The following is a 12,512-nucleotide window of genomic DNA, read 5'->3' as shown; positions in this document are numbered from 1 at the left end:
CATGGGTTTCCGTCCTTTATTGACCATGGGCACGAGGCCAAGGCCAGCTGCCCCTGGGGCTGGGCTGGGCGTCGGGCGCCTCCCCAGCTGGGCACTCGGGTGGGGGTGGGTTGGTGGGAGGCGGCCTAGGATTCCGTCTCGAACATCTTCTTCCGGCCCTCCATGCCAGACTTCTCCTCGATGTTCTTCCTCCAGTCACCCACGTCGCGCAGGTCCCGCTCCTGGGGGCACAGAGAGGCCTCAGGCCCCCACCCACCAGCCCCGCGTCGTCCCTCCTCATCGTCCCCTCCGTCAGGGCCTCCCGGGCTTACCTTCTCCGTGTCCTCCTTCTTGACCTGCTTCAGGTTAGCCCTCAGGTCCATGCACACCTTGTGCTTGGAGCCCAGCAGCGCCTTCAGCATGGCGTCGGCGGACATGCGCACCCTGCGCAGCGGGGGCCTCTTGAACTTGCCCCTCAGGTCGAACAGCTTCTGGTTCATGTCCTCCAGCTGCAGGGAGGGAGCCAGTGGGTAGGCGCCCGCTGCCCCGCGCCCGCTGCCCCGAGCCCCCTGCCCCGCGCCCCGTGGCCGGCTGGCCTCACCTCCTTGCTGCTCTTCTGCACCTTCACCTCCATGTCGTACTTCTCCTCCTCAGCCGCATCGATCTTGGCGTGCAGCTGCTTGCACAGCTCCTGGGGTGGGGGCAGGCAGCAGGTGGGCACCCTCCCCACACCCGGGGCCCCGGCCGCCCCTCCCCACCCCGCACGCCCGCTCAGGGTGCGGGAGGCCCAGGACCTGCACTTCGGCCATGGAGCCGGGGAGGTGCAGTGGTGGGCAGTGCTCCGAGAGGTAGTTCTGCTTCTCCGTCTCCCGGCGGGCCTTCTCCTTCTCCTGCTCCGTGGCCGCGATCTGGAGCATCACGCTCTGCAGGGTGGGGTGGGGGCAGGCCGTGAGGGGCTGCAGAGACGGCACACCCTGGCGGCCCCCCTGCAGCCAGTACCAACCTTCAGGTGCTGTCTCCGGGCCGTGATGGCCCTGTTGCGCTTCTGCAAAGCGGGTCCCAGGGGGCAGAGTCAGGCCATGGCTGGAGTCCCCCCACCCCAGGAGTGGCCCAGGCATGGCTCCTGCAGATGGGGCTGAGCCTGGTGCTTCTGAGGGGGGGGCCGCGTCCCCCAGGGCTGGCCCTGCCCCAGGGTCTCTGCCCCAGGGCCCATTCCCTCCCACCTGGGGCCAGCTCCCAGAGCCCAGGCCCTGTCCCCCCACGCAGCCCAGGGCCTTCCCGAGGACTCTGGGCCTGTGGCTGTAGCACTCTGCTAGGAGGAACGTGTGGCCTGGGGGGGGGGGGAGGGCACAGAAGCCCGGGAGGCTGGGAAGGTGTGTGGGGTACAGAAATTAGAAAGAAGAAGTGATTCTGGGTGTCCAGGCCCAGCCCACTTCCCCTGCCCCAGGGCAGCAGGCAGCCACTTCCTCTCTTTCTTCAGTGCCTCCCTGGGCGGGGCCTTTCCTGCGGGCCTCAGGGCCTTCAAGGTCTGCCCTCTGACCTGTTCTGAGTGGGAGGGTTGTTCCCTCCAGGTTTCAGGCCCCCCAGGGGGTACTCACCTCCTCACTGTCCCAGGAGAAAGGAAGGGGGAGGGGGAGAAAAGAGAGAGGTTAGGGCCCTGCTGGCAGGGTGTGGGCAGGAGAGGGGCACAGGGGCTCCTGGGGGCCAGGCTGGGCAGGGGCCGCTGCTGGGGACATGTGAGGGCGGGGGGCGGGGGGCAGCAGGGGTCCTGCCCTGGTGCCACTTACTCCCCCATCCTGAGGTCTTGAGCTCGGAGCCTGTGGGGAGAGACAGGGCCGAGGCGTCAGGCCCAGGCCACACGAGGCTGGCCAGGCAGGTGGTGAGGGCAGCAGCCTCTCGCTCGCTGGCCCCTTCCGCCTGCCAGCCCCAATCCAGCCTCCTCAGAGGGCCAGGCCCTGGAGTAGCTCCCCAGGGTGAGAAGCCAGGAGACGGGGCTCCCAGATGTCCAGGCAGGGCCTGAGGAGAGCTGCAGCTGTCCCGAGGGAGGGGTGGGACGGGCCAGCACAGGTGGCTGCCCACATGGTGCTGTTATTTTTAACTCTGCTCCTTTGGCTTTGAACCCAAGTGCATGCAGGAGTCGCCCCAATGCGGCTGGGGTCTCAGGTCCTGGGCTCTTGACCTGTAAGCTCATGCCAGTGTCCCCCGATGAGGTCTGGTCATCGGGGGCCTCTCCAAGACCCCTGCCCCATCCTGGCTACCTCCCCAAACGTCTGCTTCTCACCGCCTGCTTCGGAACTCCCCAGGGAGGGCTGCTGACAGCTGCCCCACCACCCCCAGCCCCAGACCCTGCCCCGGGAAGTCCTCTGCAAACTTGGGTAGTGCCTTGTCCTCTGGCCTCAGTGGGCAAGGCTGGCCTCACCTAGAATCGGGGCAGCAGGGCTGGGAGCGAGGTCAGGCCGGCCGTGGAGAGTCGGCTGGTGGGCCCGGGGGAGGGGTATAAATGGCCTCCCCCAGGCTGGGCCCCTGCTCAGAAAGGGCATGGAGACTTCCTTAGACCAATGGGGGCACAGAGAGCAGAGAGGCCTCCCCACCTGCCCAGGCCGCCTGGCCCGGCCCAGCCCAGGCACTTGCTGCTGGCCTCGTGCTGCCATCCTGTCCAAGAAGTCTTGGGGAGGGTGCGGTGGGGCTGCTCTATTTAGGGCTCAGTGACGAGTTCGAGATACCTCCCTGGTTCTTACAAGGAGCAAGGAGCTGAGGACAGCGTGGGTGGCTCTGAGTGTGGCTCCTGGAGAAGCCGCAGCTCCCACATCAGGGAGCCTCCTCGGCAGCGAGCTGGGCCCACGGCACCAGTCTGCCTGGGTCCACATCGGACCCCCTCCTGGACTCCCCAAGCTCTGCTTCCACAGGACTGCCTGGCTGCCTGCTGAGGGGCCCCCCACTCGGGTCCTACCGCCCGCTGACTGTTCCCCACTTCAGCCCAGGGCCGGCTGTTCAGGCAGACCTGGCCAGGTGCCTCCCTTCTGGGGGAGACCGGGCCCCCAACCTCAGCCCTGGGCCCTGAACAGTGACCAGGACTGGGGTGCTACTCTCCCTGGGCATGAACCTTCCTCCTGCAGGGTTGCTGGACAAGGGTGGGGCCGGGCTGAGCCGCTGAGCTGCCCCGGCCTGCCCCCGCGCCCTGCCTGCCTGCTGGCGCCTCTGAGAGACAACTCAGAACACGTCCTCCACCCAGGACAGCACAGCGACGCCCTGGGAACCTCTCTCTGACCTGTGGGGGCTCGGGGCCCCTCAGCCGCCTGGGCAGGCCCGCGTTGCCCTTCTCACCCGGCCAGGCCTCTCCCCACCCGCCCCTGGGGCCCAACCCTGCCAAGGCCCCTCTCTGAGTGGTGGGCGCTGGGCCCAGCCCCAAAGGCTCCCCAGCCCACGGGGATCAGAGAGACATGAGAGGCAGGAGGCTTGGAGCGCTGAAGCCCTCCAGATGTGTGGGGATTAGGAGGTGCATCCTGGGCCAGGGCTGCTCCCCCAGGGCCCCCGAGCAGCTTCCAAAGGTGTCTACTGCCCCCTGCTGCCCGCACAGGGGAGGCCGTAACTGCTTGTCCCTGATGGTGCCCCATCCCCTCACTCCGCTGACCCCGTCATCACCGTCCCCAGTTTCCACACTGAGTCCCCGCAGGACAGCTCCAGCCCCCACCCATGCTATTGCCAGCCCACCCGACGTGAGGTCCCCACCGCATCCTGCTTGGACCCGAGCCTCTCGCAGGACCCTTCCCCTGCCCAGGGATCAGGGCCTCGGGAATCTGGAAGGAGAGCCTGCTCCACCCTCGGGAGGTCCACGGCTGAGGACAGAGTCCCCCGCTGCATCCCTGTCCCCCCAGGGCCCCCGAGAACACAGGTGGTGGAAAGAGGGTGTTTATTACAGGGGGTTCCTGGGAGTGGGCTGGAGACTGAAGCTCAGGGTGCTGTCAGGAGCCGGGCAGTGGTAGGTGCAGTCGGGGCCGCAGGGCCAGGATGCTGTCCACTTCCCTGGCAGGCCTCAAACGGTGCCACTGAGCAATGGGCCGCCGGGCATGGGCCAGCATATCTGCCCAGTGCTGCAGAGGCTGGCCGGAGGCCCGGGAGCCGAGCAGTACCTTGCCCACAGGCTCAGCTCGGAACCGCAGACCGTGAGCCCAGACAGCCAGCACCAGGTCCACACTCTGCTCAGACGGGCAGCACGGGGAGAGGAAGGCCTGGTCAGTCAGCCCTGCGCAAGGCCTTCCCACCCTGCCTCGGCCTCCCCACAGCCCACCTGGATCTGGCTGAAGGGCACCAGGAAGGTGAAGGCCTCGTTGAAGTAGGGGCTGGCCGTGCCCCTCCTGGCAGAGGTCTTTCTCTTCTTCCACTTCCTCTGGTTCACCATGAGCTGGACCTTCACGTAGGGCTCTGGGAAGACGAGAAGGGGCCCAGGACTGGGTCGAGCACAAGGCCCCTAGTCCTCTCCCGAGTGGGCAAGTGTGGCCCTCACCTGCCAGTCCTGGACTCAGGCCTCGGGCCTCCAGCACCACCACTGTCAGGCGGCCGGAGCTGGGGACGTACCGCAGCGAGAAGCACAGCTCCCCGGTCTGCTCGGGCTGTGGACACCCAGAGGCTTCCGCTGGGGGATCGGCCTGGCCTGGGGGAGTCTGCCTGCACTGCTGCCACCCTGGGCCTCACCTCCTGGGGACCCGGCGGGCCCAGCTGGTACCAGCGTTCCAGCACATGCTGCGGGTCCACGGCTCCCAGCGGCAAGTGGAGCTCCCCCAGGGGCCGGTGCTCCAAGAAGGGCTTGAAGTCCAGCAGCCGCACGTGCAGGGTGGTCCGAGGCAGCTCTGCCTGCGGGACCTGCAGAGGGCTGTGAGTCAAGCCTGCCACCCGGCCCAGGCCCACCGCCTGCCGTCCAGACTCACGTGGAAGCAGCAGGTTTCTTCAAACACAGGGCAGAGCGTCCCTCGGTGCACCTTCGTTTCGTGCCCGTGCCCGGGCTGAGTGGAGACGCCAACGCGGGCATAGGGGTCTGCCGTGCCCCCCGCCCTCAGGTCGGCTGCCTGCTTCAGGCCCACCTTTACCTGGGAGGCAGCAGTGTGGGCTCAGCCGAGGCTCTCCCCAGCACCCCACTGCTCCCTCACAGCCTCCAGGCCTGCCCAGGGCCTCACCTCCTCACTCCCCAGGTCGTACTCCAGGGAGAGCTGCAGGCGACCCCACTGTCGAGGGTCCTCCGGGTCGCCTTGCAGTCTATCCACATCTGGCTGCACCTGGGTGGGCAGGGACCAGGGACACTGGTGTGATGGGGATCATGCCCCCATCAGAGAACTGCACTCCCCAAATGTGGCTCCTCCCTGATGTGGGTCAAGCCTCCCACCTCCAGACCAGGCTGCCAGATGGGCTCACCTCCCGAGCTCAGCTCCGCCCCCACAAGGTTCCTGTGACCTGTGGGCCAACATCTGCCCCAGCTTTCCAACGCTCCCCTCACCTTTTTCACCCACTTGCCTTGCGGGAAGGCCCTCTCTGCCCGGCTTCTGCGTGGGTCAGACTGTCCCTGGGGGCTCACCCCTAACTCCCTGTGCTTCCCTGAGCTCCCAGGAATTTGGCCTTGCCCTCTCTGGGCTGAGCCAGCATGGAGGTGGGCACCAGGAGGCACAGGTGCCTGCTCCTACCAGGTGGGTGGTGGTGCTGCTGCGGGCACTGCCCAGGCCCACGGCCTCCTTGTCTCGGGGCTGTTTCTTGTGGCGGCGACGGCAGCAACAGAAGGCACACAGCAGACAGGACACGATCAGGGCACTGGCAGCCAGGGCCACAAGGATGAGTGCCCAGCGGGGCCCTAGGGGCAGGGACTGAGATGCCTCTGTGGACAACTTGGACCAGCACAGCCAGGCCATCCCATGCCCTGCCTGGGGGTTCACCACTCACAGGGGATCCCAGCGATGAGGTCCGGAACGAGCCCTGGCATAGCTGTGGTGCCAGCTGGGGCCAGGGGGCTGGAGGGACCAGGTGGGCGCCCCATCCTCCTGCCCTGCGAGATGGTCATGGCGGCCAGGTCACCTGGGAGAAGTGGCCACTCGGCTCCGGCCTGTCGCCCCATTTGCCAGGCAGTGGCAGAGCTGGGGCTGCCTGGTCAAGGAGGAGGCTGGGGTGGCCAGGGGCAGGATTCTGGGTGCAGCAAGCCAAAGGGAGGGGAGCACTGGGCCTTGGCCAAAGCCTGAGCCGGCCGCCTCAGGCCTGGCCTGACGGCCCCCTCCCCAGCCCCAGCCAATAGGCCCTGCCCAAGCTGGCCTTGGCCCACGAGATGCCTCTCCCCCATTGCAGGAAGTTCCCCCTTCCAAGAAGCCCCCTCCCTGCCCCTTTCCGGGTTCTGAGCTCTTGCTGGGGTCTCATTTCATGGGGTGGGAGTTTCACCCGCCTCCTCAGCTGGGGTCCACTCGGGTTTGCTTGTTCACAGGTGGACCTGATCACAATGGCCCCAGGACCAGGGGCTGCTCGGGACCGTGGACCTAGAACTCTGTGGGAGTCATGGGAGTGAGCTGGGGGTCCTCGGAGCAGGGCTGCACTGGCAGGGGCTCGTTGGAGCAGGCCTGGGCTTAAGGTGCATTTGTCAGGCGGGCGCCAGGCCAGCAGTGCCTGGGGATGAGGGCGAGGTGGGGGCAGGCAGGGGCAGGGCGTAGCTGGGAGCGCCAGAACATTCCTCCACTCTGACGCAGCCCTGCCCAGACTCGCCTACCTGCCTGCCCCAACCCCTGGGCAGGCGGGTGGGATGGAGGGTGGGGCACTGCCGTCCTGGGACTGCACCCCACCTGCCTGGGGCTGGGGAGGAAGCACACCTGGCCAGGGTGGTCTCGCCCCCACGAGTGGAGGACAGGGTCCCCAGCTGGGGGCTGGGGTTCCTCTCTGACCCTGGGGAGAGTCCTCTCTAGCTCAGCTCTTCCCCATCCCAGGGGCAGCAGCCAGCCAGAGTCTGGATTCCAGTCCTTGAAGCCTGATTCCAACCCGCGCACAGGAGCCCACAGACCTCAGGGGCCAGCGTCCCAGAACTAACCAGTCGTTGGACCCTTTCACGTCTGAACCTGTCCCCTACCTACACACCATGATCCCAGGGGTGACCCCCCCATAGCAAAAGTGTCTCTCGGCCAATGGGCTGAGGAGCTCTGGTCCCAGAACACCCCCCCTCGGTGACCAGAGGCTGCACACAGGTTGACCCCGAAAAGCTTTCAGGAGAGTGGACCCAGGCTGGAGCCCACACTGCCTCAGAGCAGGGCCTGGGGGACGTGAAGGTGGGGAGGCTTCTAGGGCTACAACCTGCAGCCCAAACCCCCTACACACACACACACACTGAGAGGTGCTCCATGCTGGCCTGTCTGTCCTTCCTCCTGAGATTCCTGATTTTCTGAATAAGAGGTTGCACGTTTTCATTCCATGTGGGGCCCTGTAAATTCCATATCTGGCCATAATTTGGTTATGGACCCCAGTCCCTAATTTGGTCGGGGCCCCTCCGCCCAGACAGTCTGCACTGAGGCTCCAGCCGCTGCTCTCCTCTTGCCCACCTGTGGCTAGCAGAGCACCCCTAGTGGCTGTGGATGGAAGGAGGTGGCAGGAGCCTCAGGGGGTCCTGAAGTAGGAGGCCAGGCCAGGTTCAAACAGCCTCCTGCTCCCTGTGTGGAACTCAAAGCCTCTTTGCCCTTTGAGAAGCCAGAGAACGCATGCATTCGGTGACTGGAGCCGACTCCTGAGGCCTCCTCTAGCCCCGCTTGGCTGGGGGTCCTACCGCCCTGAGTCTAAGCAGGGCTGGGGGCAGAGGGCGGGGATGGGGCCTGAACCGTGAATTGGTGTTGCCGGTCCAGCAGGATTCCTGGGCCGGCCTTGCAAAGCCAGTCCACAGGGGACCACAGGGGTTGCCTGGAGGCTGAACATGGAGGGTCTTGGGACCCTGGGGACACCAGTTGCTGGGCCGGGAGAATCGCAAACCCTGCAGGGTCCCACAGGACCTCTGGGTCCCAACGGTGGTACAGGTTCCGGCGGGCACACAGCCACCAGGTGGCGCCGTCCACCCCACTGGTCCCCATCACTGGGCAGCCTCCAGCCTCCAGACTGGGCATCCAGGGGAAAGCACCCAGGAGCCCAGGGCAGGCCAGACAGGCCAGAGAGGCACACAGCCTCAGAGCCTGGGACTGAGCCATTCTTGCTGGGACAGCCTGGGACAGCGTCCCCCCTGGGAAGGGAGGGCAGGCCTCTCGTCCTGCTGCCTAAAATCAGTGGTCTGTCTTCTGTGGCCCTAAGAGGAAAAGCCTCTCTAGGGGTCAGGGCAGTTTGACCAGGAAAGGGAAACAGGTGTCCGGCCCCCTCCCTGCCCCCGTGTGCACCCAGCCCTGGCTGCCCATCTGGGAGGGCTCCAGCTCATTCCCACAGTCTCCGCCCCATCCCACCCGTGAGCCCTTCAAGGCCTGCATCGGCCCCACCTCCTCCAGGGAGCCTTCCAGGCTGCCGGCTTTGGCTGGATCCCTCGCTGGGGTCAGTGCAGTGGCTGGGTGCCTCCTGCCCACTCTGCCAGCCCAGGCCCGGCACTTACTGCTGACCACTGTCCTCCACCACCAGTCAACTGAGACGTGGACGCCCTCTGTGTGCCAGATCTCCCCACAATCTGCTGGGGGACCCCACGTGTGCGGCTCTCACCTGATGCCCAACACTTCCTTGGCTAGCCGGCCTCAGGCCTTCCTCTCAGACCCTGGACACCAAGAGGCCAGGCCCAATTGCAGCCTGTGGCCGGAGCCCAGTGCTCCCTCTGCCTCTAGTGACCAGGAAAGCTCAGTGGGAGGAAAGGGTGTGGGAGGCCGGGCTTCGGGGAGCCCCACCTCGTGGCCGGAACTGCTGGCCCTCAGGAGCCAGAATACTCTCCTGGGAGGAAGGCCCCCCCCAAAGCCTGGGCTGAGTGTCTGGGCCCAGCCTATTTCCAGGGGTCCCTCAGGGCTGGAGGGGTCCTGAGCCCCACGGGCTTTTCGAGCCGAGTGATGGGCCCAGCGGGCTGACCCTGGGAGGGGGCAGACTGGCCTGTGCAGGCTTGGCCCTCCAAGGGGCTGCTGAGTCATGGGCACTGCTGGCTGCCCCACACCAAGGGTGAGGAGGGTGGGAGCTGGGCAGGGGTCTGCAGGCCCTGGGGTTGGGGCCGCCCTGAGCCATGCCGGTGGAGCTCTCACAGGGTCACGTGGGCCTGCTTGGTCCTGCGGCCACCCAGCTTCCGGGACCAGGGAGCTTGGTGGAGGCCATCCTGTCTGGGCTCTGCCCTGGTCCCTGGAGCTCTGGGTTTCCCAACGAGCAGCCCTCATCTGGATGGCCGGAGAGCCGGTGGACCGAAGCCCTCCCTGCAGTCTGACCCCGATGGTGCCGCTTCAGTTGGGCCTGCCCATCCGAGACCCCCACTGTGCTGTGGCCAGCTGACCTGGTCCAGTCCCTCCAGGTCCCAGGCCAGGTGTCTCACCCACCCCTTGTCTGCTGCTGGCAGTGAGACGTGGCTGGTTAATGCTTAACCCAGAACCTGCTGCACCGGCAGGGCCCGGGCCCAGAGCGCTTGGGCTGTGGGGGCCGTGAGTCGTGCCTGTGTGGCTCCACACTGGGTCCTGCCACGTGGGCGTCCGTCCCCGTCCTCCACGCTGACCTAGATGGGGTGAGGGGGTGAGGGGGCTTGGAAGAAGCTGACCCAGGAGGCGCCCACCTCAGGGCAGGCCACAGGGCACCTCGGCCAGCAGGCGCCTGTGCTGTGGGGGACGCGAGGGCCCCGAGCACAGCAGACTGGAGCCCCCCGAGCCGCTCCCCAGGCTGGCTGTGTAGGGCTTTGTGCCTCCCCAGGATGAGGGCGCCTCCGTGGCGAGACGGCGTCTGAGGTTCCTGGGCAGGAAGGAGAAAACCAAACAGAGCTGGCAGCCTGCGACCACCCCGCGGCCAGCCCCTCGGCCCCCGAGACGGCGGCTTGGCAGCCAGCAGCCCCGTGGAGACCCTGGCGGGGCTCCTGGACGGGGGCTCTTCCTTTGAGGGCGCCTGGGGAATGTTTGAGGTTGGAACACAAGGCAGACACTGGCCGGGGAGCCGGGAGCTGCTGGCACAGATGTGTGGGACGTGCTAGCTCAGCACGCGCGCTCTCCGCCTGTGCTGACCCGCTGTGCACCCCGACTGCCCGGGTGCCCCTTCCCCTGGAGCCCAGGATGGCCTGGGGGTGCTCAGCGGGCCCTGTCCTCTGTACCCTGAGACCACTGTGTGCCCCAGTCACCTCTGACTCAGATTGTCCATGCTCTGCTCACCTGGGAGGCTGTACCCCAACATTCCAACATCCCAGGTCACCTGAACCCCGTCTTCCAAGCACCAGGGAAGAATTTGCCCATCACCCGAGCATCCAGGGAGGTTACCCCATTATCTGACCACACAGGAACTGTGCCCCCTCTTTGGGAGGGGCTGCACCCCATGGTCGGAGCATCGGTACCTGCTCCCCACTCGACTGTGACACTGTGCTCTGGCCCTTTGGGGCGGTGCCCGTGTTCTGAGACCTGGGCTTTCAGGACTGTGCACACCACTCCTTGGGGTGTCCAGGTGAACCCCATTTCCCTGAAGGTCTGGTGGCACCCACCCATCATCTCCTGGCTGGAACCCACTCACCGACTGGATGGGGGTCTCTGCCTCCCTCACTAGCTCCACCCCCTTCTGGAGATTTGTGTGAGCCCCCCCCACTTTGTCCCAGGCTCCCTGTTCACCCCGGGACCCCGAGAGTCAGTGTCTCTGACCCCACTTGTGAATACCTGGGGCCCGTGTCCTGGTCACCTGAGTGCCCTCACAGCCTGGGTGAGCTGGCCCCGCCAGCTGGGGAACAGGACTCTATTCTACGGTCGCCAGGGCCCTGGACAGCCTGTACCGGCTGGTTGAGCCCACTGAATCCCCCATTGACACAGCTCGCGGGCCTGCGTGCCGGGCCCAGGGCCCAGGGGCCGGTGCCCTCTTCCTGTGGTTTTGGACGCCTTGTGCCCGTCCCTCGCACGGCTGTATGTGTCCCATTCACCCTTGTCTCTGCTCTCTGTGCACCATTCATTAGTGTGCTGGGCCACCTGCCCACCCCGAGCCGCCCAGGGGTCTGGACTGTGAACCTGAGCCCACACGAGACAAGCCCGGCCCAGGCTGGTTTCCTGCTCCAGAGAGGCCAGCGTCTGGTCCCCATGCCCCATACCCGGTTATTCTGAGTCCAGTCTCTGTACCCCATTAGCCTGAGTCTAGTCTCTGTACCCCATTAGCCTGAGTCCAGTCTCTGTACCCCATTAGCCTGAGTCTAGTCTCTGTAACCCATTAGCCTGAGTCCAGTTTCTGTATCCCATTAGCCTGAATCTAGTCTCTGCACCCCATTGGCCTGAGTGAGTCCAGTCTCTGTACCCCATTGGCCTGAGTGAGTCTAGTCTCTGTACCCCATTAGCCTGAGTGAGTCTAGTCTCTGCACCCCATTAGCCTGAGTGAATCTAGTCTCTGTACCCCATTGGCCTGAGTGAATCTAGTCTCTGTACCCCATTAGCCTGAGTCTAGTCTCTGCACCCCATTGGCCTGAGTGAGTCTAGTCTCTGCACCCCATTAGCCTGAGTCTAGTCCCTGTACCCCATTAGCCTGAGTCTAGTCTCTGTACCCCATTGGCCTGAGTCTAGTCTCTGCACCCCACTGGCCTGAGTGAGTCTAGTCTCTGTACCCCATTGGCCTGAGTGAGTCTAGTCTCTGTACCCCATTGGCCTGAGTCTAGTCTCTGTACCCCACTGGCCTGAGTGAGTCTAGTCTCTGCACCCCATTGGCCTGAGTGAGTCTAGTCTCTGTACCCATTGGCCTGAGTGAGTCTAGTCTCTGTACCCCATTGGCCTGAGTGAGTCTAGTCTCTGTACCCCATTGGCCTGAGTGAGTCTAGTCTCTGTACCCCATTGGCCTGAGTCTAGTCTCTGTACCCCATTGGCCTGAGTCTAGTCTCTGCACCCCACTGGCCTGAGTGAGTCTAGTCTCTGCACCCCACTGGCCTGAGTGAATCTAGTCTCTGTACCCCATTGTCCTGAGTGAGTCTAGTCTCTGTACCCCATTGGCCTGAGTGAGTCTAGTCTCTGTACCCCCATTAGCCTGAGTGAGTCTAGTCTGCACCCCATTAGCCTGAGTGAGTCTAGTCTCTGCACCCCATTGGCCTGAGTCTAGTCTCTGTACCCCCATTAGCCTGAGTGAGTCTAGTCTCTGTACCCCATTGGCCTGAGTGAGTCTAGTCTCTGCACCCCATTAGCCTGAGTCTAGTCTCTGCACCCCATTGGCCTGAGTGAGTCTAGTCTCTGTACCCCATTGGCCTGAGTGAGTCTAGTCTCTGCACCCCATTGGCCTGAGTGAGTCTAGTCTTGGTACCCCCTTAGCCCAAGTGCCTCATTAGCCTGAGTTAGTCTCTGTACCCAGTCTGGGCACCTGGGTCCCTGCACCCCGTGAGTCTGAGCGCCAGCTCTCTTCTGAGCAGGTCTGGGTCGTCCCTGTGCCCTGAGGAC

The 12,512-nt window shown here is 65.1% G+C and overlaps 2 protein-coding genes across 2 annotated transcripts; both read right to left on the bottom strand.

Annotated features, from left to right (window-relative positions):
- Nucleotides 1-2: 2 nt before the first annotated feature.
- Tnni2 (troponin I2, fast skeletal type) lies at nt 3-1,092 on the bottom strand. Its single transcript, XM_026413653.2, has 5 exons — nt 983-1,092; nt 774-902; nt 581-670; nt 312-488; nt 3-221 (listed from the first exon to the last, which is right to left on the bottom strand). The coding sequence occupies exons 2-5, from the start codon at nt 894-896 to the stop codon at nt 126-128; spliced, it is 486 nt and encodes a 161-aa protein (XP_026269438.2). The 5' UTR covers nt 897-902; nt 983-1,092; the 3' UTR covers nt 3-125.
- Nucleotides 1,093-3,941: 2,849 nt separating this feature from the next.
- Nucleotides 3,942-5,998, bottom strand: Syt8 (synaptotagmin 8). The gene is made up of 8 exons (XM_026413639.2): nt 5,905-5,998; nt 5,652-5,815; nt 5,151-5,249; nt 4,905-5,063; nt 4,672-4,839; nt 4,484-4,589; nt 4,268-4,401; nt 3,942-4,175 (listed from the first exon to the last, which is right to left on the bottom strand). Exons 1-8 carry the CDS (start codon nt 5,996-5,998, stop codon nt 3,942-3,944), a joined length of 1,158 nt encoding a protein of 385 aa, XP_026269424.2.
- Between the last annotated feature and the right edge of the window lie 6,514 nt (nt 5,999-12,512).

The sequence above is a fragment of the Urocitellus parryii genome, chromosome 4, assembly GCF_045843805.1.
Source record: "Urocitellus parryii isolate mUroPar1 chromosome 4, mUroPar1.hap1, whole genome shotgun sequence".
Lineage (NCBI taxonomy): Eukaryota > Metazoa > Chordata > Mammalia > Rodentia > Sciuridae > Urocitellus > Urocitellus parryii.
This window is presented reverse-complemented; position numbering and strand designations above follow the sequence as displayed.

Bases quoted from the DNA above. Each gene is read 5' to 3' on its own strand.
- Syt8 (XM_026413639.2), bottom strand. From the start codon at position 5,998: ATGGGGCGCCCACCTGGTCCCTCCAGCCCCCTGGCCCCAGCTGGCACC. The intron at 5,816-5,904 runs GTGAGTGGTGAA...CCCTGCCCCTAG, and splicing joins CCTCATCGCTGGGATCCCCT to GGCCCCGCTGGGCACTCATC. The intron at 4,590-4,671 runs GTGAGGCCCAGG...GGGTGTCCACAG, and splicing joins GCCCGCCGGGTCCCCAGGAG to CCCGAGCAGACCGGGGAGCT.
- Tnni2 (XM_026413653.2), bottom strand. From the start codon at position 896: ATGCTCCAGATCGCGGCCACGGAGCAGGAGAAGGAGAAGGCCCGCCGG. The intron at 489-580 runs GTGAGGCCAGCC...CCCTCCCTGCAG, and splicing joins TGCAGAAGAGCAGCAAGGAG to CTGGAGGACATGAACCAGAA. The intron at 222-311 runs GTAAGCCCGGGA...CTGTGCCCCCAG, and splicing joins AGAAGGAGGACACGGAGAAG to GAGCGGGACCTGCGCGACGT.